This window comes from Equus caballus, chromosome 11 (assembly GCF_041296265.1).
Source record: "Equus caballus isolate H_3958 breed thoroughbred chromosome 11, TB-T2T, whole genome shotgun sequence".
In the NCBI taxonomy this organism is placed as follows: domain Eukaryota; kingdom Metazoa; phylum Chordata; class Mammalia; order Perissodactyla; family Equidae; genus Equus; species Equus caballus.
The window spans coordinates 26,306,203-26,333,392 of NC_091694.1; the positions used below are offsets into that span (position 1 = coordinate 26,306,203).

At 58.1% G+C, this 27,190-nt stretch overlaps 1 protein-coding gene across 15 annotated transcripts in view; it reads left to right on the forward strand.

Moving 5' to 3' along the window:
• CACNA1G (calcium voltage-gated channel subunit alpha1 G) overlaps positions 1-27,190 on the forward strand; it is a 63,168-nt gene that overhangs the window by 19,934 nt on the left and 16,044 nt on the right. For 6 of the 15 annotated variants that reach the window (XM_023652721.2, XM_023652729.2, XM_023652736.2 and 3 more), the window contains 16 exons: positions 10,062-10,213; positions 11,007-11,192; positions 11,291-11,405; positions 11,491-11,646; positions 14,521-14,589; positions 16,048-16,132; positions 16,217-16,410; positions 17,257-17,688; positions 18,610-18,710; positions 18,946-19,069; positions 20,862-20,930; positions 21,062-21,246; positions 22,115-22,241; positions 23,811-23,936; positions 24,537-24,626; positions 25,182-25,374. In XM_023652721.2, the coding sequence (XP_023508489.2) occupies positions 10,062-10,213; positions 11,007-11,192; positions 11,291-11,405; positions 11,491-11,646; positions 14,521-14,589; positions 16,048-16,132; positions 16,217-16,410; positions 17,257-17,688; positions 18,610-18,710; positions 18,946-19,069; positions 20,862-20,930; positions 21,062-21,246; positions 22,115-22,241; positions 23,811-23,936; positions 24,537-24,626; positions 25,182-25,374 (2,404 nt within the window). Of the gene's footprint in view, positions 1-10,061; positions 10,214-11,006; positions 11,193-11,290; positions 11,406-11,490; positions 11,647-14,520; positions 14,590-16,047; positions 16,133-16,216; positions 16,411-17,256; positions 17,689-18,609; positions 18,711-18,945; positions 19,070-20,861; positions 20,931-21,061; positions 21,247-22,114; positions 22,242-23,810; positions 23,937-24,536; positions 24,627-25,181; positions 25,396-27,190 lie in introns of all 15 variants that reach the window. The other 9 variants (XM_023652725.2, XM_023652731.2, XM_023652737.2 and 6 more) reach the window with 3 other exon arrangements.

The following is a 27,190-nucleotide window of genomic DNA, read 5'->3' on the forward strand; positions in this document are numbered from 1 at the left end:
GCACTGCGGCGTGAACGTCCCGCCATCTGGGCCCTGGAGCCTGAGCAGGCTGGGTGGGGGGGGGGGGGCGGGGAGGAGAGTGAGGAGATGCTGGGCCGAGAGACAGAGACAGAGAGAGAGAGATGGAAACACAGCAGAGGAGACAGAGACAGAGAAAGAGGGAGACAGAGACAGGGAGATGGGGGCACAGAGGGCAAGATGGAGACCCGGAGGGAGGGAGGCAGATATAAAGACACAGAGACAAGTGGGACAGAGATATAGAGGGGGAGATGGAGTCTCACGGGGAGGAGACAGAGACAGGTGGAGGCACAGAGACGTAGGGATGACAGAGACAGAGAGATACAGACTGGGAGCTGAAGAGAGAGACGGAACCCCAGATGTAGATGAGGACAGAGACAGGCTTAGAGGGAGCCTCGCAGACTGAGGAGAGAGGTGGGGCCAGCTGAGGAAGAGAGCTGAGAGAGACAGCAAGGGAGAGTGTCAGCAGATGCTGAGAGGGGCAATGGCCAAAGGCTCCTGGTCCCCCTGCAATGCCCTTAATGAGGCGATTGTGTCCATCCATCCTGGTATTGATCAGATTGGGGGCTCTGGGGAGGGTGTTGCTGGTGCTTCCGTGGGGGAGGAGCCCTGTTGCTGCCGCCCTCTCCAGCCTATCCTCTCCCACTGTCACCTACCTTACCCATCATTCAGTTTCCCTGCTGGGGATGGCAGTGCCACTCCTGACCTCCTCTACCAACGTCTTGACTCGAGACGTTGAAGAAGCCCCCATTTTATCATCCCCGTTCTACCCAAAGCAGGTCCCAGGCTGTCCGCACTCTCTTGCTTCCCCACCCCTTAACCCACCACTGCTAGATAATTGGCAGGACTGGTTTGCCCAGAGGGCCTGGTGAGGAGGACACAGAACACTGAGGAGGGAGCAAGAATATGACTTAAGGGGAGGAAGTGGGACCTGATGATCTGATGGAGGGAGACCATGTGTGTGCCCATCCACTAGGGGGCAGTACATGGAACGAAGAACTTGTGAATTACCCATCCATCCATCCATCCATCGATCCATCCATCCATCCATTGCACACCATTTCCTGTACATGGGAGGTGGCCTAGGCAGTGGCATGCTGATAAAGGTTTAATAACTAGACCTTTAAAAAGAAAAAAGAAAAAAATGTTCTGATTTGTGGTGTCTGTAGTGTTTGCCAATTTCCGTGGTGTAAATGCTCCCTCCGTGGCCAATTTCAAGCCACCAACATGATGTCACTGAATGTGGAGATGGGAAGAGATGTGCACAAGGGGTCTCCAGCACACCACTGAGTCTGAGGCACTGCATCCATCCTCTCAAAGAAGTCACTGACCAGTCAACTGTCCCATTTACTTGTAGTACATGCTCAGAGAAGATACACGGAGGAGTAGCCTGTGACCCAGCCTGGGGAAATAATTCAGGGAGGGCTTGACCTGGCCTGGGAGCTGAGTTTGAAGGAAGAGTGGGATGTACCCAGTGAAGGGTGGAGGGTAAGGCACAGCCTAGGGGAGGGCCAGAGACACCAGACATCAGAAGGAGAGGTTTATAAGGAATTCAGAATGAGTAGGGCACTGGGTGGGGGCTGGGATGGGCAAGTGACACGAGTTGAATTTGGAAAAAAACTCAGGGCCAGGTCCTGAGAAGCATAGGAAGGAGTTTGGATTTTGTCCTGAAGATAATAGGTCCCTAACAAACGTTTTAAGCAGGTCAATGATATGAGTAGGTTTGCATTCTATCAAAAGTCTTCCAGAAGCTATGTGGGGAGCAGGAGGGAGGGAGGGGAGACAGGAGGCAGGGAGGCCAATGAGAGGGCTACTACAGTGGTCCAGGCAGTTCATACATCTCTGTCCCTGGAGATGGAGAGGTGAGGGCTGGGAAGACCTGGCAGGTGTCTGAATCTGCAGGACTCATCACCAACTGGATATCTGGGGGTAGGAGGCTGCAAGGGTGACACCTATGTTTCTGTCTGGGGTGGGAGCACTGGGGCTTGAGCAGATTTGGGCTGGAGGACTTTGCACACAAGGTGCCTATGGGACATCCCGGCACATAGCCAGTAGGCTGTGGAGCTCAGAAGATAGGTTGTTTCCTGGACCCTGCCTCCACCTGGGTCTGCACTGACGCAAGGCCCCTCCAGGAGGAGGGGAGGGTGTAGGGATGGGGTCTTGGGGACACAGGAGCTTCCTAATCATCCCCCTCCTGGTTGTGGCTTGCTGAGGACAGGGGCTAGCCTCATTTTCTAGAAGAGGGACAACAGCATGTGTGGGGTTGGGGTAGGGACAGGCGGCCTGTGGTCTCCTGGGCTACAGATGGGAGAGAAGGAGGGTCCAGAGTAGACGGCCTTTCAGGCTGGGAGAGGACAGGGCAGGTGATGATTCTGCTCGTTGCTCAGACTCTGGGCCCATCTTGTCACTCTAGATCCGTGTCCAGGGAGGGTTTCTATTTATAAGTGAGTGAGGTCGGCTCTTCAAGGCGAGAGAAGCTGGGGGTGGGGTGGGGGAAAGTCCAGATGTGGTAGGTGTTAACTTCTGAGGGGGTTCACAGACTCCTTTTGGATTCTTCTGAAAGGAAGGGACCCTCTACCTAGAAAATACATACATGCATAGACACCCCAAATGTGGCCTGTGAGGACAAGGGCTTATGGACGCCTCCCACCCCAAGCCTATCCTTTGGGCCTCCCAGGAGTCCATGGCCTCCAGGCAGAGGAACCCTGGCTGAGGAATTGGGGCTGGGGGCCGAGCAGGACTTCGGATGATAATCCTTTTGCAGCTGCCCTGGCCCCAGACTTTCGAAGGATCTCCAGGTGGGAGGGAGAAGGGTGGCTTTTGGTGGCCAGCGAAGGGGATGCTCGCATTCCTCCAGGCTCCCTCCGGCTCCAGGCTCCTCTAATTCAGCAGCCACGGGCAGCACCTCCTGTGCACAGCACGCTGGAATGGAATAATAGAACGGCAGGAGGCTGGGGGGGGCAGAGCCAGAAGCGCCTGAGAAACTTAGTTTCTAACGGAAAAGTCCGTTCTGCTTCACGGATGATTATGCCAAACGCTGTAAGGGAGGCTTCTGGGGCAGAGGAGAGATGCTCACACCAGGTGGGGGATTTGGAAGGGCTTCCTGCAGGAGGTGGCCTTTTGAGAGGGGCCTTGAAAGATAAGTGGGATTGGCAGCTGGGGCTGGGAGCAGAGAGGTCTGCGGGGAGGGATTGGAGGAAATTTCAGCGGCCTGGCGTGGGAATGCACAGGGTGACATGGGACTCTGTGAAGGACAGCCGTGTTGCCTCCCCTCACCCGCACCCGAGGTGTCAGAGCGGGACTGACATGAGTCCAGCAGTGTTGAAGGAAGCCGGAGCTTCCAGTAGGTGCCGGCTGGGTTGGAGGAGGGGCCCAGAGGCTATTTCTGTCGCTCAGATCAGAGGCAATAAGGGCCCCAAGTATGGGAGTGGCAGGGAGAACGTGGGGGTGGGGGACAGCACTTCCATTGGCAGGGTGTGTGGGCCGGGGCACCTGCTGCTGGAAGGATGAGGGCAGGCGTGACTCCCAGATCACTGCAGAGTTCAGGACAGAATCCTGGAGAGCGATGGAGCTGGGGAGTCGGGAAGAGGGAGTTTGGGAGAGGAGGTGAGAGGGTGGACGTGGTGCATTTGCCCTGGAGGGGCCATGGGCCCTCCCGGGAAGGCTGTCAGGCAGGCTCGCAGGGTGAGGAGCCTAGGGCTTGGAGGGATTGTTTAGTGTCGTCTACACTCCAGTGACAGGTGAAGATGGCCGAGGAGGGGGGAGCCAAGGGGAGGGAGTGGGATCAGACTGGGATCTGAGGAACGCTGGCCTGAGGGGAGAAGGGCAGCAGGGGAGGAGTCCTAGGACGGCAGGAGGTGGCCACACAGGGTCAGGAAAGTGAGGGGAGGCCGCCATCAGGCAGGAAGGGCTGGCAGCAGGCTCAGATGCTGCCAAGGCATCCACTAAGAGGAGGGCTGGGAAGAGGGCTTGGAGAGAGCTGGAGTGGTGGGGCCTGGGGTTCAGGGGTGAATGGGCCTGGATTCCCTGAAGGTTTCTGCCTTCAGGCAGGAGAAAGGAGATCAGAGAAGCTGGGGGACCAGGGATAACTGATGGAATGGAATGCGGCCCAGGGGAGCCCGGGGGCGGGGGCGAGATGGAGGTGCAGGTGGAGGAGGGGCCGGCTCCTTTCCAAGCGGGGAAGAGAGATGAGCAGGCTGCAGGACGCAGAGCTGTTTGCGGGAGGGAAGCAGAGCCCCATGAAGCAGGAGGCCAGGTTGGGAGTGGGGATGGGAGCCAAGGAGAGGGAGGTTTGGGGCAGCCCTGGGGGAGAGACCAGCAACAGAGGAGAGTGAATAAAGGTACGGAGCGGCCATGGGGCCCCCAGCAGGGCATCGCCTGTCCAGTCAGCACTGGTTCGTGACTTTCTAGCGATGCTCAGCAATTTGACAGCCGCAGCAGAGAGGCGGAGGGGGTGGGGACTTACCTGGGCTGAGACTGGGCAGCACAGGAGCCCTCTAAGGTCTGCGGCATGAGGACAGCCTTTAAACAGTTCACCGTAGACTCCGGGCTGAGAGGCTGTGTGGGCGGGTGAGGGGCAGGGGCCACAGCTCCAGAATGGTAAGTGGCAAGGGCTTTGGGTTCGCTGTCTCCAAGCCGAGTGAGCACTGTGGGTGCCCTGTGCCTACTTAGCTTGTGTGTTTACTTGGGGTGGCTTCGGGGAGCTGGCGGGAGGTTGTGGGGAAGGGCTAAAGCCATCCCCTGGTTAGGAGGCAGTGGGACACAATGACACCTAACGGTGGGCCCAGTGCGCACCAGGGACCTGAAGGAGATATGTTTAGACAGGCAAAGCTCCAAGCTGGAGAGCATCCATGGGGACAGCGAAGGGCAAGGCCTGTGTGATGAGGGCTGTGGGATTTCCTGGAAACCTCCTACACTCAGGTGTCCCCTGACTTCCCACACCTCCTTGAAGACTCGCCTCCCACTGACCCAGTGACACTCACCCCATCACTGCGGTCCATCTGGACCACTTCCCTTGGATGTGTGGGAGGAGCAGGCAGGACTGTCAAAAGCAGAAGTGAGGTGAGCTGAGGAGCAGAGATTTCAGGGTCAGTGGAGCAAGTGGGAGCTGAGGAGATGGGGGTGGGAGTGGCGCTTGGGCAGGGCTGGGGTGACTCGTCCAGGCTTCCGTTCAGCTCTGGTCTGGCTTGTTCACCCCCTTGAGACTTCCCTGCATGTCACTGTTAGCCAGAGCTGGCTCTCAGGCCTCCTGCCTGGACCGCTGCAGTATCCCCTAATTGGTCTCCATCTCTTGGTCTCTCCAAGCCCTCTGCATGCTGCCACCACTGCAGCCAGATTAATCTTCTTAATACACTTCTTTGCACATCTCCTCCCTTCCCTCAGAAGCCTCAATGGCAACATTGCGGGCAGAGGCAAGTCCAGCCTGCGTCATGGAGCAGAGTCAAGGCCATTCTGCCTGGGCCCTGCTGACCTTGCAACCTTGTCCCCCACGGGTCCCTCCCACCCTGTAACCAGGGCAGACCACTTGATTTTTGGTCCCTGCACCCTCCTTCCTCGGCACCTTTGCTCGTGCTGCCCCGAGATGGGGATGCCTGCCCCACTGGCCCACTCATCTCCGCTGGGTTTGAGCTCCTGGGGTGCTCCTGGTTTGACCCCCAGCGTGGTGCTTGGTTGTAGCCTTGCAGGCTCTTTCTCCTGCCATGTTTGAGGCCTGCTTCCACTGGCAGTGCCCACAGGGCCACCTGAGCGTGCTCTGGGCTGGGCGTTTTCACAGGCTTTAACTCCTGTGTTCTGCAGAGCAGACTTGCCATGAGGTAGTATTACTCTGTTTTACAGAGGAGGCCACCGGGGATCAGAGATGTTAAGGGACTCGCCCAAGGTCACACAGGTCGGAAGTCTCAGAGTTGGCAGGCCTCCTGCGTTCAGGTTCAACTCCACCTTGTACCACCAGGGTGTGCACACTGTGGGCTCTTTAAGGGCTGGGTGATGGAGGTGCTGTAAGTTTCAGGGGCCTGGTGCTGGGAAGTACTGAACAGCTTAGCAGCTTAGCTGGGGCCGCAGTTGTTCCAGGTGGCAGGCTGAGGGGAAGGGAAGTGTTGGAAGATGGGAAATTTACAATTAGCGTCAGCCCAGAGAAGAGCCTGGGGCCTCTGGGTGGGAGAAACTCAGGCTGCCAGGCCTCAACTCGCTGAAGCCCCCACTGGGCCTCGACATCTGTGAACAGGAGGGAGGATGCAGTCTGGACCTGAGAAAGGACTTCCTGGCAGCAGGGGAGAGTCAGTGAGGGGAGGCTGGTAACCCCTGATGGGCTTGTGTGTGTCTGATGGGCTGTCAGGGTAGAGGGGGCAGCAGTGTGGAAAGATGCAGAGGAAAGTCCAGGCAGACCTAGCTCTGCACCTGTCTAAGCCAGCGGTGTAACCTCCATGAAGTTACCATACCTCTCAGAGCTTCGGTTTCCTCGGCCATCTAGGAGGCTCCTGTCCCTCCCTTGTTTAGTTGTGAGCAGGGAGGAAATGAAGTCCTGGGAGGAAGGTATTCACAGTGCGGGGCCGTGGAGGGTAGTAACAGAAGTTGGCTCCCTCCCTGTCCCTTTTCAGCTACAGTGGCCCTGACCGCAGCTCTGGTCCCTGGGGCAACCGTGTTGCTAAGATTGTGTCTCTGCGTCCTCATCCTGAGTTTGCGGAACATTCCCAGCCTCCGATTTAGTAACTTGGACAGACCTGGCTGTCTGCGGGGGAAGGCTTTTTTCCCAGGGATCACGGGGGATACGGAGGCCCTGGAAGGGAAGGGGCATTGCTCCTAAGTGTGTGCAGTGAGGTGGGCGAGGGCAGGCCCAGAAGAGTGCCCGGCCCTCCTTTCTACCGGCTTCTACAGTCCTGGAGCTGCCTGGACTGGCCGGGTGGGGACTCCAGCCTTTGCTGCCGCTCCCCCTTGACAAGGACAGTGATGCAGGCCTGGGGGGCGCCCTGCACCACCACCACCCCTTCTGATGAGGTTCTTGGTTGGTGTGCAGGTGAGTGGGGCATGTGTGTGTCTGTGAGCCATTGGGTTCAGGCTGCAGCAACCCTGTCGTCCGTAACACCAGGAAATGACTAGAACACCCTCCCTCTCCACGCCCAGCAGTTATTGTACTTTTATGATCCACTGATTGACTAAATATGTGATCCAAAAAGCTACAGTGCTTTCAGCTACTTTTTAAAAAAACGTTTGATTAATTTTTCTTTTTGGTAGCTTTTTTGGGGTATAATTTATGCGCCATAAAAGCCCCTCTTTGTTAGTGCATCTCAGCTGTGCTTTCACATCGACTTGTTCTTCATTCGTCCATCTGTGCTCATGTGAAATATCATTTTATAGACATTAGAAGACACATGAGGTCTTCAGTCCATGCACGTGTCTGGCTTCATGGGCTCCCCGCTGTCCCCCGGGTGCGGTTTGCATCCTGACAATCTAGTATTGGAATCAGAGTGAGGTGGGATTGGGGCCCACTCTCTGGTTCTCCTCGCCCTGTGACTTTGAATGAGTCCTTCACCATCTCTTGACCTCTTCTGCTGTGTTAAACGAGGGTGTGATGGCTGTTGTGTGGATGGCATGAGGTGACACACATGGTGAGCCAGGGAACTGCACAGCGTCACACCTGTGTGGTCTGTGCTCATCATCTTTATCCAATGCAAGGATAGGAAGCAGGGCAGGTGGCAGAGTGACCGGGAGGCAGGCTCACTGACCATGGCTTCCCCAGCAGACTGGACTTGAGAGCACAGAGTGGGGGGGCCCACTTAGTCAGGAGGAGTCTGAGCCCTGGGCTTTATCTGTCATGCCAATGGCCCCTTCGCCACCACCTGCTCCATGCTCATGTGGAGGGACTAAAGGTTTTATCTCTGTGACCCCCTTCACAAGGTCAGGTGACAGTCCTCTTCCTGTCCCTACTCGCAGTCTGGGGAGCAAAGACTCGCTCAAAATCTGCTAGAGCAATGGGTTCCATGCCACACCAGCCCACACGACAGCCACTCACTCTCTGGACAGCTGGCTCGAGGCCCTGCCTGCTGATCCTGGCTCTGCTCCCTGGGCCCTGCCTTTGGAAAGAATCCATGCACAAGCTGAGAGCTGGTCTCCTTCTGAGTAGCCATTGACCCCACACATGTCCACCCACCAGTCAAAAGGCCCTTCCTACCAGCTCTCCCCACTTCTCGCCCAGGCTGGCCACATGGATTGGGGCCATTAGGATACATTTGGTGGTGCCCAGGGCCTGGCTCCATGCTTGGGTGACCTACCTGGGCAGCCAGCCAGAGGAGGCAGCTGGGTAAACAGGGGGAGGTGTCTGACGGACTAAGGCTTCGTTTGGTTATTTATTTAACTCATACTTCTTGAGCGGCTACTATGGACTTTGGGCTTTTGGGTGATCAAGACACCCCATCAGGTGGGCAGTGGGCTACATTGAACCAATTATATCTTACCCTGTATCCCCAGCCCTCAGCCCCCACTGACTCTCCCTTTTTCCCCAAACAAGGCTCATTCCTTGTGCTCGACCCATGCTGTCTTCCTGCCCGTCTCTCTCCGAGACCTCACTCACTCTTCAGAGTTCATTTCAAGTGCTGCCTCCAACTCGGGCTTTTCCCGTGTGCTCCTCCCTCGCCTTCTCTCCCCTGAACTCTTGGATTTACTGTCTGGATAATTTATTTTGGCTCTGAAGCATCTAAGGCCTCTTGTGGTTATTCAGCTGTTTTGTGTGTGTACAACTTGTTTCCAGCTAGACTCTGGGCTCCTGGGAGCAGGGAGCATGGCTGGCATGCTTGTGCAGCTCCTGTAATACCCGGTGCATTGCTAGGCATGCAGTAGGCACTTAATAATGAAAGGAGGGGGCTGGCCCCTTGGCCGAGTGGTTAAGTTCGCGCGCTCTGCTGCAGGCGGCCCAGTGTTTCGTCGGTTCAAATCCTGGGCGCGGACATGGCACTGCTCATCAAACCACGCTGACGCAGCATCCCACATGCCACAACTAGAAGGACCCACAATGAAGAACATACAACTATGTACTGGGGGGCTTTGGGGAGAAAAAAGGAAAAAAAAATAATGAAAGGAGGAGGAAGGAGGGGGTGACTAGTGAGCTGGAACAGCAGATGAGATCAAGTTTGTCATTAGTTCTGATGACCTCTCTTGGATATGTCCTTGGTTCCAGTGCCAGGCCCTAGGTAGGGGCATAAGAATAATTACCTCCAGTATTTTATGTTTGGCCAGAGAGTTTGCGAATCCTGCTGAAGGTCTCACAGTGAGTTGATAAGATAGGCTGAGAATTAACCCAGGGGTCCTAGTCTCAGGTAGCAGCTTCAGGTGCCTCCTCGTCTATGACAACCAGTCTTGGGGTCTCCCTTCTGCCTGTAAGCATGTTTGCATGTGTGCGTGTGTGTGTGTACTTGTGTGAGTGTGTTTGTGCATGTGTATGCTTGTACACGTGTTTGTGTGCACGTGTGTGTTTGTGTGTGTATGCATAGGTATGTGTGTGTGAGTGTTTGTGTGTGCGTGTGTCTGGCAGGAAGCAGTGTAGCTAACAGTTGTTCAAGAGAAGGCTGCCAAGTCCAGAGAGTAATTGTAGAGCACGTGTGACTGCGTGTGGCTGTGTGACTGGGTATGCGCGTGAGGCCTTGGCAATCGCCCTGTGACGTTGGCCAGCACTGTCACCAGCGCTGCTAGCCTGGGCCCACGAGCTGACATGTCAGCAAAGGACAGGATGGGTCTCGGAGATCCCAGCAGGAGGTGGGCAGAACCCACAGCACAAGCCTCAGGTGAGGCTGTGGCCCCAGGATCTGAGACCCAGAGCTGGGAAGGGCTGGGGGCCGAGGGTTTTGTGTGGTGGCTGCCCCTGAATGCATTTCCTCATGGACCCTATCGGGGAGGGTTCTCCCCATGAGCCTGAGCATCCAGCACCACCATGGGCCCCTCCCCCATCTTGCTGTTCCTGCTCCTCCTCTCCCTGCGGTTCCGTGTTTGGGAGGACTGACATGAGGGGCTCAGGGACAAGCTGCAGCTGCTTCATACCCTACCCTACCCTCCAGCCCGAGGAGCTTACCAACGCCCTGGAAATCAGCAACATCGTCTTCACCAGCCTCTTTGCCCTGGAGATGCTGCTGAAGCTGCTCGTGTACGGTCCCTTTGGCTACATCAAGAACCCCTACAACATCTTCGATGGCGTCATTGTTGTCATCAGGTATAACTGCCCCTCTACTCTCTCTCTCTGTGCTTGGAGCACGGAGCCATGCAGCCTGTTCCTCTGGAGTGGAGGGGTCTGGAGTCAGGCGCCATTGACCCACAGGACCTGCCACTCCCCCAGGAGCGGCCTTTCTGTGCCCCCACACTCTACTCTATCCTCTCCCTCGGCCCTAGCTTGCTCAGGCAGAGCTTGGCCTCACATGTCCTTTGGCTGGGCCCCTCTGCAGTCTCCTCTCCCCACTTCTGCTCCTTATCCTCTACCCGACACAGGCCTGGGGTGGGTGAGGACTGGGGAGTTGGCTTTGGAGAGGAGCTGGAGAAGGAATGAGGCCCAGTTAGCTGTCCTTGCTTGCAAAGTGCTTGGAAACCATCTCAGATGCCAGCGACTTGCTTTAGGGTTTCCAAGACCTTGGGAAAGTGCTCTGTGCCCCCAGGCCTGGGGCCAGGAGAACTGCTTTATTGCTTTTTGGAATTGGTTTTAGATTTCATTAGAAAGGAACAAAGCAAATATTCTATAACTTGATGCTGTTGCGTTGGCTGGATTGAGGGAGAGGGCTGTCCATTGCCAGGATGTGATCTCCGGCCTGGAGGGGCGGGTGGAGAGGGCTGGAGCTGTCACGCAAAACCTTGCCATCTTGGAGGCTCCTGCCTGGAGGCCCGAGGGCCCATCTGTGCCCCACTTTCTCATGGTGTGCCGGCCAGTCCAGGCCCTCAGGTGCTGCTGGGCCCTCTCAAAGGGAGGGACAGGGGGAGGGCAAGTGTGCATGGACTCAGACCACCCTCTCTCGCAGTGTGTGGGAGATCGTGGGCCAGCAGGGGGGCGGCCTGTCGGTGCTGCGGACTTTCCGCCTGATGCGGGTGCTGAAGCTGGTGCGCTTCCTGCCGGCGCTACAGCGGCAGCTCGTGGTGCTCATGAAGACCATGGACAACGTGGCTACCTTCTGCATGCTGCTCATGCTCTTCATCTTCATCTTCAGGTGAGGGCAGGTGCGGCATCTCTGCCGGCCGGGAGAGGGGCCCGAGGGACAGGGGGTACTGGGGCCTGACCCCCATCTTGTGGCTCCTGTGTCTTCAGCATCCTGGGCATGCATCTCTTCGGCTGCAAATTTGCATCTGAGCGGGACGGGGACACGCTGCCGGACCGGAAGAATTTTGACTCCCTGCTCTGGGCCATCGTCACCGTCTTTCAGGTGGGAGGGTAACAGGGCAGGGGTGAGGGAGTGGGGTGGTACCCCCGGGAGAGGCCCTGACTCCTGTCCTGTCCTCTGCCCACAGATCCTGACACAGGAGGACTGGAACAAGGTGCTGTACAACGGAATGGCCTCCACGTCGTCCTGGGCTGCCCTTTATTTCATCGCCCTCATGACCTTTGGCAACTACGTGCTTTTTAATCTGCTTGTCGCCATCCTGGTGGAGGGCTTCCAGGCAGAGGTAACCCCCTACCCACAACAGTCCACTTCTAGGAGGTATCCACTGCCCAGCTTGCACTGTGGCGGCCTGGGATGTCCCGCAGAAAGCGCCCTTCAAACTAGGCAGCAGAGTGTCCAGGGGTGGGAGGCTCAGGGTCTCAGGCAGCCCTCAGCACTCAGGAGACAGGTCCTATGGGGTCCCTGGGTCCCAGGTTAGCTGCCGACTGGGCATCCCCCTCAAAGTCAGCTAGACCCTTCCCCAGAGAGCTGGACAGGATAAGTGTTGGCACGTGGTGCAGCTGGATCCCTGAGCACAGGTGCTCTTGGGGGTATCCAGAGAGGACCCATCTGAGCCTAGGGGTGGGGGAAGCTTGTGTGCAAGTCATCTGAGCTCTGGCTGAGCTGATGAAGATGCCACCAGGGCCCGGGCAGGGCTGAGCTGCCTAGGGTGAGAAATGAGCCCAATTAGCTGCAGGCATGGCAAAGATGAGCGTCCTATTTCCAGCCTAGGCTCCATCACCTTCGTCACAGGCGGCATCATCAATTAATATTGATTTACATTGATCCCACCCTTGCCATGCCAGAACACAGCCTCTGCCTGAAGGGCTGCACCCGCCTCCTCTCTCGCAGCTCTGCCCCTCTTCCCACCTGAGCCCCAGGCCCAGCCCGGTGTCCTGGCACCTCGCACAGGTCACGTTGACCCAGCCTAGAAATGCTCCAGGTTGGGAGTGGAGAAGCTCTTGGTCCAGTTCTCTTCGGGTGACCCGGATGGAAACTCCCGCTGCGGCCTGGTCTATAAATACCTAGCACACGGTGGAAAAACAAAAATCTATTTTTCGACTCTTTCCCAGCCTTGCGAGGGAGGGCTGTTCCCGTGGGCCGGGCTGGGCTGGTGGCGTGCGGGTGCAGTCCCGCACTGGCCTTCTCCGGCTTCCGTTGCAATTCTGTAGTTATCTATTATCGCACTTCCTCCCCGCTGGGCGGCAGTGAGGGCAGCTGGTGGGGGAGGTTGGCCCTGCCCATGGTGATGGCTGGACCTCTTGCAGGGAGGGAGGGATGTTGGCACTCTCCGTGGGACGGGACACTTCTTTGGGGCTTCCCTGGGGCCTGAAGGGTTAAGGGGTGACACCATGCTCCCACAAGAACCAGGGTCTCTGTGGAGACCTGCCACTCTCAGCCACTGCTCTTGGCCTGTGGGAGGAGGAGCTGCGTGAGGACAGGGTCCTTCAGCCCCTTCCAAACCACAGCTCCTGACGACTAAGATTCCCTCAGAAAAATTCCTGTGGAAATCTGTGGAGGGAAATGGAAGACTCCCGAGCCTATTCCCTTCCCCTCAACTGGCTGTTCAGCCACCATGGCAGTCCTGGGGGTGCGCCGCGCAGACAGCCCCCTCCCCACCACTGGCCCTTTCAGCAAACACCTTGTTAAATTGAGTGCTACTGAGCAGGCTGGTTGCTAAGCAGCGGCAGAGTCTGCGTGTGGGAACAGAGAGCAGCCCGGCCCTCTGGCCAGGCCTGGTCACTCTGGCCCTGCTGGGGGCCTGTGGCTGCCCCAGCCTGAGGGCTCAGCCAGGGTCTGGGGCCACAGCATCCTCAACCTTCAGAGCGCAGGGGCCTGGAGGGGTGGGTCTCACTCAGAATGTGATGCCTGGGTCTGGGGTGGGATAAAGAAAGGGTTCCAGGATCAACCCCTTTCCATGGGGATGGGCAGTGGCCTGGCCCTGAAGTGCCCAGGTGAGGGGCTGGACCAGCTGCTCACTGTCCTGCATGTGGTAGGCCAACACCTGGATGGGGGGGTTGGTCACTTAATGCCAGAGACCTGGACACCTCCAGAGGCCCCTGCCCTCTCCTGTACAGAGTTTCAGGGGGCCGCACCTGTGGCTCTGAGGGAGCCCCACAATCCGGCGAGGTTTATTTTACAAACGAGACAACCCGCCTCAGTGGAGGAAGTGCCTGCCCCGTTTTGTTGGGTTTCACCAGTAGGCAGCCTCAAGGGTAGCTCCCTGCTGGCCTTGCCACCCCGCCAGGAGGTAGGAGGGGGTGGCCAGGGGGCCAGGCCTGCTCAGCTGTTGATTTCCCAACTTGCAGGGGGCAGCACCCTGAATCCTTGTATATTTATCATCCACACACTTAATTAAATGAACAGGCAGCAGGCCTGGTATGAGGCCGTTAATTGATAGGAAACAACATCATAGCCGTCCTCTCAGTGTTACTTGTCACATCCCATCCCAGTAGGAGCAGCTGGCCCCGTTCTGATTTGGAGGGATGCAGGCAGAGTGGATGAGAGTTAGGACGCCTGCTCTTGCTCCTGGCCTTCTGCCGCCTCCCCAGCCTCTGACTTCCATCCGCTCCTCATTCCTGCCCTCCTGCCCATTCCCCAAGCCCGCTGCCTCGCAACCAGGGAGAGGCAAGCTGGAGACTCAGGTGTGAGACCCAGCTGCACCTCTTACTCTCTCTGTGACTTGGGGCAGTTTCCTTAACGTCTCCAAACCTCAGTGCCTCTTCTAAGATGGAGCCAGCGGTACCTCCCTCCCACCTTGGGAGGAGGCAAGCTTAGTGTTAATGAGGCACTTCCGCCATGCCTGACACGCCCCCAGAGAAGGGTAGCTGTTATTATTAGGATTTCTGGGGGGGCTCCATCTCCTTTCCTGCCCTTGCCCCATCTTCATGGCCTCTGCCCTCACCCTTCAGATTCATTCTGGCCCAAGGGCCTGTGGTTGAATTCTGGAAGGCTGTTCTGTCCCTTTTCTTCTCCTCCCACCCCCATGTCTCATCCTGCCCCCACCCCTTGGGGTCTGCACCCCTCCTTTTCTCCCTCCCCTTTCGACACTGCTGATGTTTGAGAGCCCAAGCACCTGTGACCAGCGCCCATCCCCTGCCTCCCACTCTCCCTGTAGGAAATCAGCAAACGGGAAGATGCGAGTGGACAGTTAAGCTGTATTCAGCTGCCTGTCGACTCCCAGGGGGTAGGTACGCGATCATGAGTCGGCATGCGCCCTGTGCCCCGTGCCCCCTCCACTCCGTCTCTGTGTCTCTGTGCTCGTGTTCACGCTCAGCTGCTGTGCAACCTGTGGTAGCCGTGGTGGTCACTGGTGTCGTGAGGTTGGCTTTGATTTTAAGTCCCTTCCCCCTTGAGGACATTGAGGGGAGGTGCCTCCTCCCTCTGCCCCCATCAACCTGCACGGGGCACCCTTCCGTCCTGTGAGACCGGTGGATGGACGGGAGAAGGAAGGGACTTAGAATCCTCTGTGTGCACGTGTGTGGTACACCGCGTGTGTGTGCCTACGCTGAGGTCCCCGCGGAGTTCGAGTCGTAGGGCCTCAGTGGAGTCAGGACCTGGGCCACAGACCATGTACCTTCATCTCTCTCCCCTCCCCCTTGCCCTGAGCCCCTGTTGGAGACCCCACAGCTGCCTCAGCTCAGGACAAAGTCTTTGGAGGATGTGGGGGCGGGGGAGATGCCTTTTGCCAGAAGGTCCCAGAATTTTAAATCCACTTCCAGGCCTCTGGCCCCTTGATTACACAGGAGGTCCAGCAAGTGTTTTGGGGCATGCTCCTCCTCTGGCTCCCACACTGAGCTAGTGCCCTGCTGTTTCTTGTGCTGGCACCAGAATTCAGGGCGAAGTCAGGATCCCCGTGGGATTCCATGGTGCTGTGCCTCCCGAGCAGCCCCCTGGAGATCCCACTTGATAATTAAAGGCCTCGTTAGGAATATAAACTGAGTTAATGAAAATGATCCCCCGAGATGCCAATTACGCAATATTTATGTCCTTATCAAAAGTGGCAATCAAGTATTTTTTAATAACTTCTTAAGGAGAAGTGTGTAATTACTGGGAAACCTACTGACCTGCTAAGAAGGAAGAAAAAACTGTCCCCGAGACAGGGAGAGAGGTAAAAATGGGGCTGGGGCAGGGGCGGGGCTTGGGGAAGATGGAGGGAAGAAGGAGAGGTTCTGAAGTGCATCCTTGGGCTGAGCCGCTCTGTCTGGGGTCTTTCCTTCCAGGGTCCTTGGGTCTGAGGCTCGGGAAGGGCAGCCATCGAGGGAAAGCAGAGGGCACACTAGCAGCCTTTGGAACTGAGGCTCTAGTGACCACTTCACTCAGGTCCCCAGCTCCCTCTGGCCTGTGCCACCAACCTGCCCAGCTATCCCCTCTCCCCTCAGCCATTCCTGGAGCCAGTCTCAGCCAGGCCGGTTGTGCTGTGGGCTCTGGGCTTAGCTGTGGTCTTCTCTGAGGTGTGGCTGGAGGGAGGCAGAGGTGTCAGGGCCCCGGGGTGGTCTGGCCTCCGTCAATGCATGCCTTGTGCCGTGATTGCTGGTTCCTGTGGCCTATATGTGGTGTGTGTGCGAAGACAGGGAGACCTCAGTCCATCCTGCCGACCCCTGCCCGGCGAGGTCCCTAATGACTCCATGCTCCCCTACCCTAGGGAGATGCCACCAAGTCCGAGTCAGAGCCCGATTTCTTCTCGCCCAGCCTGGATGGCAATGGGGACAGGAAGAAGCACTTGGCCTGTGAGTATCTATCCTGGGGGTGCAGCCCCTGGCCGCGAGACCACTCTGAGTGGACACAGGGTCGCTCCCTCTCTCCCCCATCAGTGGTGTCCCTGGGAGAGCACCTGGAGCTGCCGAGGAGCCTGCTGCCGCCTCTCATCATCCACACGGCCGCCACGCCCATGTCGCTGCCCAAGAGCTCCAGCACCGGCCTGGCTGAGGCACTGGGCCCTGCTTCCCGCCGCACCAGCAGCAGCGGGTCCGGGGAGCCAGGGACGGCCCAGGAGATGAAGTCACCGGTAGGGGTGGCATGTAGGGGCCCGAAGGTGGGAGGTGTGCTGACGTCAGGAAAGGAGAGGGGACAGGGGTGGGCAGGCCCAAGGGGACAGCTGCTGAGCCATGGGCTGGACAAGCCCCGGGTGGTCAGTAGGGCTGGTAAGGCAGGCAGATGAAGGAGCTCTGGCCTTGGAGGCAAAAGATCAGGGTTCTAATCCTGTGTCTTCTGTTCTCTGAGGGACCTTGGGCGAGACTCAACCTCTGAGCCACCTCTGTAAAATAGGGGAGTCTCTACCTCCTTAAGAGCTCATCATGATAATAGCAAGCCCCATCCAGCTACTGATGCTGTGCCAGACACTGTTCTAGATGCTGCTCACAAGGGTCCTAAACACATTTAATCCTCACAGCAACCCTATGAGCTAGGTACCATTGTTATCCCCATTTTACAGATGGGGCCTGAGTCTCAGGTTGCCGAAATGATTTGTGGGAAGCTCTGCAGCGAGCAGGTGACAGAGCCGGCCTTGTAATCCAGGAAGCTGGTGTCAGGGCCCATGCTCTCACAGTTATTTGATGATACTGCTCAGCTGATGATAAGACTTCTCTCACCAACTAATGAGGAATAGGTGCTAGCATCATATCTGTTTTACAGATGAGGAACTGAGCACAGAGAGGTTTAGTCACTCGCCCCAGGTCATATAGCTGGTTAGAGTGAGACAGGATCTGAACCCAGGCATCGAGTCCAGGGCTCCTGCTCACCTCCACACCTGGTACAAAGCCAGGAAGGCTCACAGGAGACAGGGTGCCTGTGGGGGTAGGGTTCAGGGCTGCATGGTCCTGGCTGAGACCACCCTCTCCTGCTCACCCCGCAGCCGAGTGCCCGCAGCTCCCCGCACAGTCCCTGGAGCGCAGCAAGCAGCTGGACCAGCAGGCGCTCCAGCCGGAACAGCCTGGGCCGTGCCTCCAGCCTGAAGCGGAGGAGCCCGAGCGGGGAGCGGCGGTCCCTGTTATCGGGCGAGGGCCGGGAGAGCCAGGATGAGGAGGACAGCTCAGAAGAGGAGCAGGCCAGCCCAGCGGGTGGTCACTGTCGCCATGGTGGCTCCCTGGAACGGGAGGCCAAGAGCTCCTTTGACCTGCCGGACACGCTGCAGGTGCCCGGGCTGCACCGCACAGCCACTGGTCGCAGCACGGCTTCTGAGCACCAGGACTGCAATGGCAAGTCAGCTCCAGGGCGCCTGGCCCGGGCACTGCTGCCCGACGACCCTCCATTGGATGGGGATGATGGTGATGATGAAGGCAACCTGGTGAGGCCCTTGTGGGCACAGAGACCCCCTCACCCCTGGCCTTGCGCGAGGGGAGCTGTGCCCAGCCAGGCGCAGGACGGGACAGCCCCCTCCCAGCGCTGTGGCATTCAGAGAGCTAGCATTGTGCCCAAGGCATCACAGGGGGTGCCAACCTAGCAAGCCAAACTCCAAACACTCCCTTTTCTCCCTCCGCCCGCCTTGCCGAGCCCCAGATCCTCATCCTGCCTGGGCGGCCCTTGGTGGATATGAATGGTTCCGGGCAGATGTGTATGAATCTTTCATGGCCCTCCCCCTGTGACTCAGAAAGACCCATCACTCATCTCTCCAAACTGATGCCCTCCCTTGACCCCCTCTCTCATCACAACCTCATCACAGGCCTTGATTTCGCTCTCATCCTTACCCATTCTCCCCTCCCCTAGCCCCCTGGCTGCCACCTTTAACCCTGGGGATGAGGCTCAGGGACCCAGGACCCCAGGGTTAGCATGTGAGGAGAAGGGGTAGTGTCTCCTCATCCCAGGTGTGTCTTTGAACAGACAGCTGTGATGGGTACAATGTTTGATAATTGATGCAGCTTCCGAGCCCAGTGGGGAGGGAAGGAGGGAGGACAGGCAGGCAGGGGGCTGGGCTGGAGGCAGAGATGGGAGAAGAGAGGAGAGCCTGGGGGAGGGGACAGTACAGGGGAGGAGAGGGGGGAGATGAAGGACCTGAGGGATGCTCAGGGGCTGAGAGGAGGCTTAGAGGGAAATGAGGAGGAGGTTTGAGGAATACAGGAAAGGAAGCAGGGCAGAGGGCTGGGCCAGAATGGGAGAGAGTAAACAAGGAGTGAGGGGTCGTGAGCCCTCACGTGGAGCTGCTGAAAGAGGGGAGGGGTGGTGAACCTGGAGGCCTGGCGTGCTCACAACCCTGGGGATCCTTCTACAGAGCAAAGCAGAACGGCTAAGAGCATGGATCCGAGCTCGGCTCCCTGCCTGCTGCCGTGAGCGAGACTCATGGTCTGCCTACATCTTCCCACCTCAGTCAAGGTAGGCAGGGGGGCCCCCTGACCTGCGCCCCGATCTCTCCTCACAGGAAACTATCCCATGATGCCATTCCAATGATGCTAGAAGACGCTAGAAGTGTCCCCTGACAGGGGGGCATGTGAGAGAAGGGCCTCGGGCAGGGAGGGCCCAGGAGGGGTAGGGGCCGAGGGGTGGTGCCTCTCACTGCTGCCCTGCCCTGCCTCCTTCCTGCTCAGCCTTTGCTTCCTTCCTGGAGCAGGTTCCGCCTCCTGTGTCACCGCATCATCACCCACAAGATGTTCGATCATGTGGTCCTTGTCATCATCTTCCTCAACTGCATCACCATTGCCATGGAGCGTCCCAAGATCGACCCCCACAGCGCTGTGAGTCACCGGGACTAAACACGGTGGCTGTTGAGTGCCTGCTCGGTGCCAGGCCCCTCCCCGGTTAGCAGTCACATAGCCAGCACCAGCAAGGCGGGCAAAGAGGCTGAGAGACACGGAGGGAGGGAGCCAGGAGTCTCCCTTAGGCCTCCCTGACTCCGCCCCTTGCAACTGGTGCCCCAAGATGCCTCCTGTGTCCCTCTCCTGCCTTGGTTTCCCTTCTGTGATACGTCAGCCCAGCTAGGGAAGTGGGCCCTGCTCTTTACCTGGGTGAAAAGTGAGCTCCATTGCACCCTGGCTGTTTGCAGATGGCGTGTTCTCATGAGCCAGAGACTTGTGAGGCCCATGTGTGAGTCAGTGAGTGTTGGGGTCATGTGAACAGTGAGACTGGAGCTGCCTAGGATGAGTGGTCTTCCTTCCCCTGCTCCCGGCAAAGGGTAGCAGTTTCACCCATGACCTGCGCACCAATGGGAGAGATAATTCTCCCAGCCTGCCCCATGGGTGAAGCAGAGTGGGAGAGGGAAGCTGCCCTTCGCTCCTCATGGTCCTGCCAGGTCACAAACAAGTAGGTTTTCAGGGGTGTTAGGGGGGATGTCCATCACTTCTGCTTGGCTGTGAACCTGAAGGAGAGGAGAGGCCAGAGGCCCGAGTATCTGGACCTACTCTCAGGGTCCCAACCTCTTCCAGGATGGGCCGAGCTGGTTCTGGGAGCTGTCTCTTCCCAGCCTGGCATCATAGCCCCTCCCCGCTGACAATGATTCGGGTGCTAGAAGGGCGGGTGGGTATGGCTTTGTTGCCCCTCATGGCATTTTGCACCACTTGCCTGAGGTGGCCTCCCCGCCCCTTCTCACTGCCTCCCATACCATTGCTTAGATTTCAATGCTGTCGGGGCTTCTGTTTTCCATTAGGGTGGGCTCCAGCCAGGCCAGGGCAGGGATGGAGGGAGCCTGAGGAATAGAGGGGCTGGCTCAGGAAGAGGTGGGTGAGGGATGGGTCTGTGTGGGGTGGAGCCAGGGCATCTGGTCACACTGGCCCCCTTGTCTGCATCCCACCCAAGAGCTCTCTGCCACTGTCGCCACACCTTCCCACTCAGCTCGCCCATCTCCAGCTCTGTCCTTGGGCATGCTTCTCTCCTTCCCCTTTCTCAGTTTCTCACTGTCTCTGGCACTCACGCTCTGCCTGCTGCCTCTCCAGCTCTCTACACCCCTCTCCTGGCCACCCAGCAACAGAATCAGCCCACAGATATCAGGGGGCTGGGTTGCCTTCTTTCCCACCCTGCCCCACCCTATGCCTGGCAGAAATACGATGCCTGGGGGTGCACAGCCTGCACTCAGGCCCCCAGTTTGCCCTGCAGCTCTATTTCTGGGGCACACAGCAGGAGAGCAAGTACGTGGAGCAGAGAGACATAGAATAGGGGAGGTCAGAGATGAAGTTAAATCCTGCCCCAGTTTTAGGAAAGGAATCACGGAATAGGGCCTGAGATATGGGGCTCACACAGCAGTGCGGTGAGGATCATATCCCCCTCCAGGCCCCTCTGGGGGTGGGAAGGCAAAGGTGAGGCTGTCCATGGAGCTGTTAGTGAGTTGGGGGCCTGGCACTGGCTGCATGTGTGTGTGTGTGTGTGTGTGTGTGTGTGTGTAGCGGGGGAGGAGATTGTCTGCCTTGTTGGGGAGGATGGGGATCGTTTTTCTGAGTCAAATGTTGGAGGCAGTCCCGGGCTTCTGTATGCAGAGCAGACCTGGCCCCAGGAGGGGGGCCCTGGCGGGCAACACCTGGCTGCTCTGTCTTGCAGGAACGCATCTTCCTGACCCTCTCCAATTACATCTTCACCGCAGTCTTTCTGGCGGAGATGACAGTGAAGGTGATGGGGGGTTGGCATTGGTTTAGGGCCTTCTGGTTCCTGGTCGGGGTGGAAAGGATTGGCCACAAGTTGGGGGCAGGGCTGGGGACCGCAGAGAGGTGGCGGTGGTGGTGACTGGTGGGCGTCCCCAGGTGGTGGCGCTGGGCTGGTGCTTCGGGGAGCAGGCATACCTGCGCAGCAGCTGGAATGTGCTCGACGGGCTGCTGGTGCTCATCTCCATCATCGACATCCTCGTGTCCATGGTCTCCGACAGCGGCACCAAGATCCTGGGCATGCTGAGGGTGCTGCGGCTGCTGAGGACCCTGCGCCCGCTCAGGTGACCCCCGAGCCACGCTTCCTCTTCAAGGACACCTCCAACAACCAACACCCCCACAATGGAGTGAAAGCCCACTTCCTGCCTGTGACCGTCACAGGGAACCCTGTCCCCCACATCACTCAGCTTAAACTACAGCCCCAGCAGTTTCCCTCCAAGGGCACCCCTCCCTGCCAGTGACTCCCCGTCTGACATTCTCCTGCAGAGCACAGTACAAGGGGCCCTCATAGTCTTCAGCTGCAGCTCTCCCTTGGGTGGGACTCCATGAGGTAACAGACTCCGTTCAATGGCTTTCCCCACCTTCACCCCCTCTCAGAGCCCACCCACCAGGTAACACTTCTGGCGGGGGGTCTGCCCTCAGGAAACCCTCCCCAATAAGACAACACCTCTGCCCCTACCCCAGAGTCAGAACTTTCTGTGGATTGGGACGATACTGACTGACGAGGGATGCCTCCCTGGCTGTGATGACCCTCCTCTCCACCCCCTTCCCCTCCCTGCCACCCCCTGCATGCTCCCCTCAAGTTCATCTTCCTGTCCCCATAACACGCTGCATCCTGGGTAACACCTCCCTGGTTTGAATCCCCACCCTAGCCCCATCAGGTAATACTTTGACATCCTGGGAGTGGAGGTGGAGGCGTGAGGGTGTAGGGGTGTCTGCATCCTGTTTGGAGAGCTTGTGGGTGGGAGTGCGGATGGTGGGGTCCCAGGAAAAGAACAGCTCTGTGTGACGAGCCCAGAAAGCAGCCCTCTTCCCTCCGCCAGAGCCCAGGATGGGGACCATGAGCCAACACTGGGGGCTGCTCAGCAGGGCAAGGGAGATGGAGTGTCTGAGCTGGAGGAGCCCCTCTTACCCACCTCCCTCCCTCCCCAGGGTAATCAGCCGGGCACAGGGGCTGAAGCTGGTGGTGGAAACGCTGATGTCCTCGCTGAAGCCCATCGGCAACATTGTGGTCATCTGTTGTGCCTTCTTCATCATTTTTGGCATCCTGGGGGTGCAGGTTTGTGGGGGTCTGAGGGCCAGCTGTTGGCAGAAGCCTGAGGGGGGCCTTCTTCTCGGCCTCTAAATCCTGAGGCTTGAGCTGGTGCTGCATTTTTTCCGGAAAGGAATAAACAGAGACACTTCCCTCAATACCCTAGGCCTCAGATCCCTTTGCCTCCTGGGCATTTTTCAGAAAACGGGAAGCCTAGAAGAGGCCCCTAAGGGGAGAGGGCCTCAGAGAGGCTTCTGGCCCTTGATAGCCGGGGCTGCTGTTCCGCCCCTCACGCACTGCGCTCTGGCATGCAGACGCTGGCCCTGGCCCACAGTCTGCTCAGGGATCCCCTCCCTTCCTTCCCTGCTTGAGTCGGGTGGGCTGCAGGCCAGGTCTGGGGATCCAGGGCCCAGACAGCTGGGCCAGGTTAGCAGCGTGCTGGCAGGCAGGCCGGTGCAGACCCCAGACAAGGCAGGAAGTGGGGGCTGCTGGGGAAACTTGGCCTCTGGCCCAGGGAGGGAACTTGGCTTTGGAGGGAAAAGAGCGGGAACTGCCTGCAGGATTCCACAGGCACCTCCAGGAGCCGGGGAGCCCTTCCAGCCCCGCCTTCCAGCCCCACCCCTCTCCCCTCCTGCTCCAGATGTTTCACTTGCAGGGTAGATAGCTGACTGTTGGGGCAGGAGGAGTTCCTGGGTGGTTGCCCCCTCCCAGTCCCTTCCTTTGGGTTCCTGGGGTATCCATTCTGCCCTGGGGAGGTGGCCATTCTCAGGTTTCCTTAAATTCTCTAGCCCCAGAGACCAGGCTGGGGCCCGTTTGCCAAGGCTGTGTAGTGCCCCTCTGCACGCCCGTTCCCCGTCCCCCTCCCTCCCTTCCTGGCCTGCTCAGGTGAGTCAGGGGAACCCCAGGCTCTCCCAGCAGATGCAGGTCTGCCCTGAGAGGCTTGCTCAGGCCCCTGTTCCTCCCATCCCTCAGATCCCTTCCCCACAATCATAGCCTGGTTTGTTCTGGAATGAGGGAGAGCTTTCCAGTCAGAAAGACCTGAGTTCGAGCCCCTTTTCTGCCGCCTCCTGATTATATGACCTTAATGAGTGAATCTACTTCTCTGAGCCTCAGTTTTCCTCATCTGTTAAGTGGGGTCGATAATACCTAACCCATCCTCACCATTAAACAAGATCCCTCGGCCCCTCCCCAAGAGTGTCTGATTCAGTGGGTGGGGATGGGCCTGAGAATTTGCATTTCTAGCACATTCCCAAGTGCTGCTGATGCTGCTGGTCCAGGGACCCCACTTGAGGAACCACTGGCCTTGCCCTTTCTAGAAAACCAATGGCTGTTCCTGCCATCCGCTCTTTCCCAGCGCCTGCCACATGGCCTTTCCTCCCTCTTTAGGGCCTCTGCTCCCAGGACCCCAGAGGAGGGGGTGCCTGCAGGGAAGCTTCCCTGGCTTGACTGATGCCGGGGCTGAGCGCCTCACCCTCACCCGGGGTGGGCCCGGAGCTCTGAGGCCCCAGGGCTGGGGGGTGGGGGGAGGGGCTGGGGACTTCTGGGCTTCCTGTGGTCACAGTTCACTTCTCTCTGTCTCTGGGTGTGTGTGGCCAGCTCTTCAAAGGGAAGTTCTTCGTGTGCCAGGGAGAGGACACCAGGAACATTACCAACAAGTCTGACTGTGCCGAGGCCAGTTACCGGTGGGTCCGGCACAAATACAACTTTGACAACCTGGGCCAGGTGAGCCCCAGGCTCCGAGGTGGGGGTGGGAGTGGTGGCAGGAGTCTGGAGAGGACACATTCCATGCATAGTGACGCGTGCAGGGCAACTGACTTGCCAGGGCCACAGCTTCATCACCTGGTGCCTGGGTCGTGCCGGTGTCTCCTTGGAGGGCCTAGTAAGGATGCAGAGAGACGATGCGTACATTTGCTTAGCACGGTACAGGGTGCAGGTGTATGGTCAAGACGGCTCCTTTCCTTACTTCACATTCGCAGAAACAGAGAAATGTAGAAAACGAAATAGCTCACTAGGTTTTGCTGGTTCATTTCTCAGACCCTCCCTGGTTTGCGTTTCTGGATTTCCAGGGCTCTGGGGTCCCTTGCTCTATCTGGCTGAGGTCAGAGGGTTTGATCATCTCCCACGGCCCCCTTGGTTTCATACCAGCCCTGGAGGCCTGGGACAGAGAGCTCTCCTGGGGCCTGGAGTGTGATTCCAGCCTAACTTCTGAAGGGCTGAGGTCCCCTGAGCTGCTGCCAGGAGATGCTTGGGGGGCAGGTGGTGAGTAGTTTAGCTATACATCTTAGGTTTCAGGTGGTATCCCTTCTCCTACCCTGCCCCCAGGCTCTGATGTCGCTGTTCGTGCTGGCCTCCAAGGATGGCTGGGTGGACATCATGTATGACGGGCTGGATGCTGTGGGCGTGGACCAGCAGGTAGGGCCAAGGTGGGCAGGATCCATCTTTGGGCTCAGGTCACTTAGCATGGGCCAACTGTAAGCATGACGGGTGTAGGCAACGGACAGAGAGAAAGCAAGGCAGGCTGGCAAAATGCCATCAAAGGGGCATCACCTCGCAGCAGAGGCTGTACTGGTAACTTGAGGGCCAAATCTGGGCATATTTTATTGGCTTGCACATGTTTAAATGATTTTGAATTAGTGGTGAACATTTAAAAATTCGCAAATCTCACATGAAAATCCAAATTTGGGCCTGCTCAGGAGAAGTCCAAAGATCTGGGAACACAGAAGTCAGCTGGAACAAAGAAGCAGCTGCCTCTTTTGGATAGAACATCCACTCTCCACTTTGCCACAGTCCCCACCCCTCCCTAATGCATAACACCAAACCCACATCATTCATTCGCATCACCTTCTGGGTCCCTGTAGCTCACTGAGTTTGCAGGTCCTGTCCTAAGGGACCCAGGCTGTGGGGCAGCACCTGAGACAGGCACCCCCCCGGCTGATGCCTCCACCTGTCCTTGCTGCTCCCCGCCAGCCCATCATGAACCACAACCCCTGGATGCTGCTCTACTTCATCTCGTTCCTGCTCATTGTGGCCTTCTTTGTCCTGAACATGTTTGTGGGCGTGGTGGTGGAGAACTTCCACAAGTGTCGGCAGCACCAGGAGGAGGAAGAGGCCCGGCGGCGGGAGGAGAAGCGTCTTCGGAGACTGGAGAAAAAGAGAAGGAGTAAGGAGAAGCAGCTGGCTGGTCGGTAGTCTTTCCACATCTCTCTGAGCCATGCTTGACCTTGGCCTTGCGACTGTAGGGGGCCAGGCGCTGGGGCCGGGGGCAGGGAGCAAATGCTCCCACCCCCCTCCTCACCTCCTTCCCCCCAAGAGCATGTCAGCCTTTAGAGCCCGCATGAAGCAGACCAGTGTAGCCCCGTGGGGTGGGGGTAGCTCCCTCTGCCCTATGGGGCTCCCCAGGTCTCAGCATCATACTCCCCAGATGAGGCCAGGTGGAGTTGATGCACGGCCTCTCCCAGCTCGACTCTCAGAGGAGCCTCGTTGGATGAGAATCATGCTACGTTGCCCTGTGCCGATGCCCAGTGACCCAGGGATTGGCTCAGGTGCCAGCCTTGCCCACCCCAGGGTTGGCGAGCAAGCCTCTTGAACCTGTGCCTGCCTAGTGTCTGTAGCTGCTGAGCAAGGCCTCGGCAGAACCTGCAAACGGATGGCATCGTGACATAACCCCAGACCCGCCCTCCCTCCCTATCTCCAGCAAAACTCCCTGGCTTCCCGTCGTTTTTTTGTCAAGCTGTAAAAAAAATCCCCCCTGGCTCAGGGAAGGTCTGAGGTCACAGGAACTCTAAGCTCATGACTCTCTGGCCTTAGACCCTTTAACCCCTCACCTGTGATCTCCAACATCTCTGGGCATTGGCTGGGTGAGACCCCATGCCGTCCCTCCTCACGCTCTTACGCCATGGGTGGGCCAAGACTAAGCGAAAAGACACACAGATTCCAGGAAGGATGCGAGAGAAGTGACAGGCACGGGAGCCCCCTGTTTCTCAGTGTGTCTCCAGGTGTGTCTGCACCTGTCTCCCTGTCTTCAGAGTTTCCGCCTGTCTGTCTGGTACTCGATCATCTCTGTGACTCTCTCTCAGTCACTGCCCACGTCTCTCCGAGTGTCTTTGTGTGTGGGTTTCTCTAAGCCTTTGTGTGTCTGTCTCTGTTTGGTCTGCGGGTTTCCCTTCCTCTCCACCCTTTCACAAACCAGCTCCCTTACGCCGATAAGATGTGCACAGTGCTCTGAGTTTTCCCTTTGATTTGTTGAAATGTGAGTACTACCAAATGGGTTAGGGGCTCTGGGGCCCCTCCCTCCCCTCTGCCCCTGGTTCTGTCTCCTGCTACCTGTGAGGGGCACCTGGAGCGAGGGGAGGAAGTGTGGGAGAGCATGGGAGTGGGTGAGGATGGGACACAGCTGATGCTCCCTGTGAGAGGCAGGGGCTGCTCAAGGCAGAACGTAGAAAGATACTGGGCTCTGGGCAGCGGTAGGGGGTGCCATTCTCCGCGTCCCACATCCTCAGCACCTGTGCCCCAGGCTTCCTGCTCAGCTCTGGGGAAGGGGTGCCACCTCGGCTCTCCCTGTGGATATCTGAAGCTGAGCAGGCTCACTACCCCCAGCAGCCATGCTCCCACCCCTGCTCCATCCGCCCGCCCCTCTGTGCAGTCTGCCTCCTCGGCAGGGCATCTGCAGATGGAATTCTTTTGGCAGGAGGCACTTGTGGCCCTGCCTGACCAGCCGGCTCCCCTTCTGGGGTCTGTAGCCGTCTCAGGTGCAGCTGAGGCCACGGTGTGGGTAGGAGTGGACATCTGTTCTGATGACAGGCTGCCTGCCCTTCCCCAGGTGTCCGACTCCCTGCCCCTGTGACCCTGACAAGCTGGCTGAATTGCTCATTTCCTCAAGCACCCTGTTCCCGGAGTTTGGGGCTGGACACTCAGGACCAGCCACCCATGCTCAGTACACGCCATTCATAGGCAGAGTGAGGGTCAGAGCCAAGGGG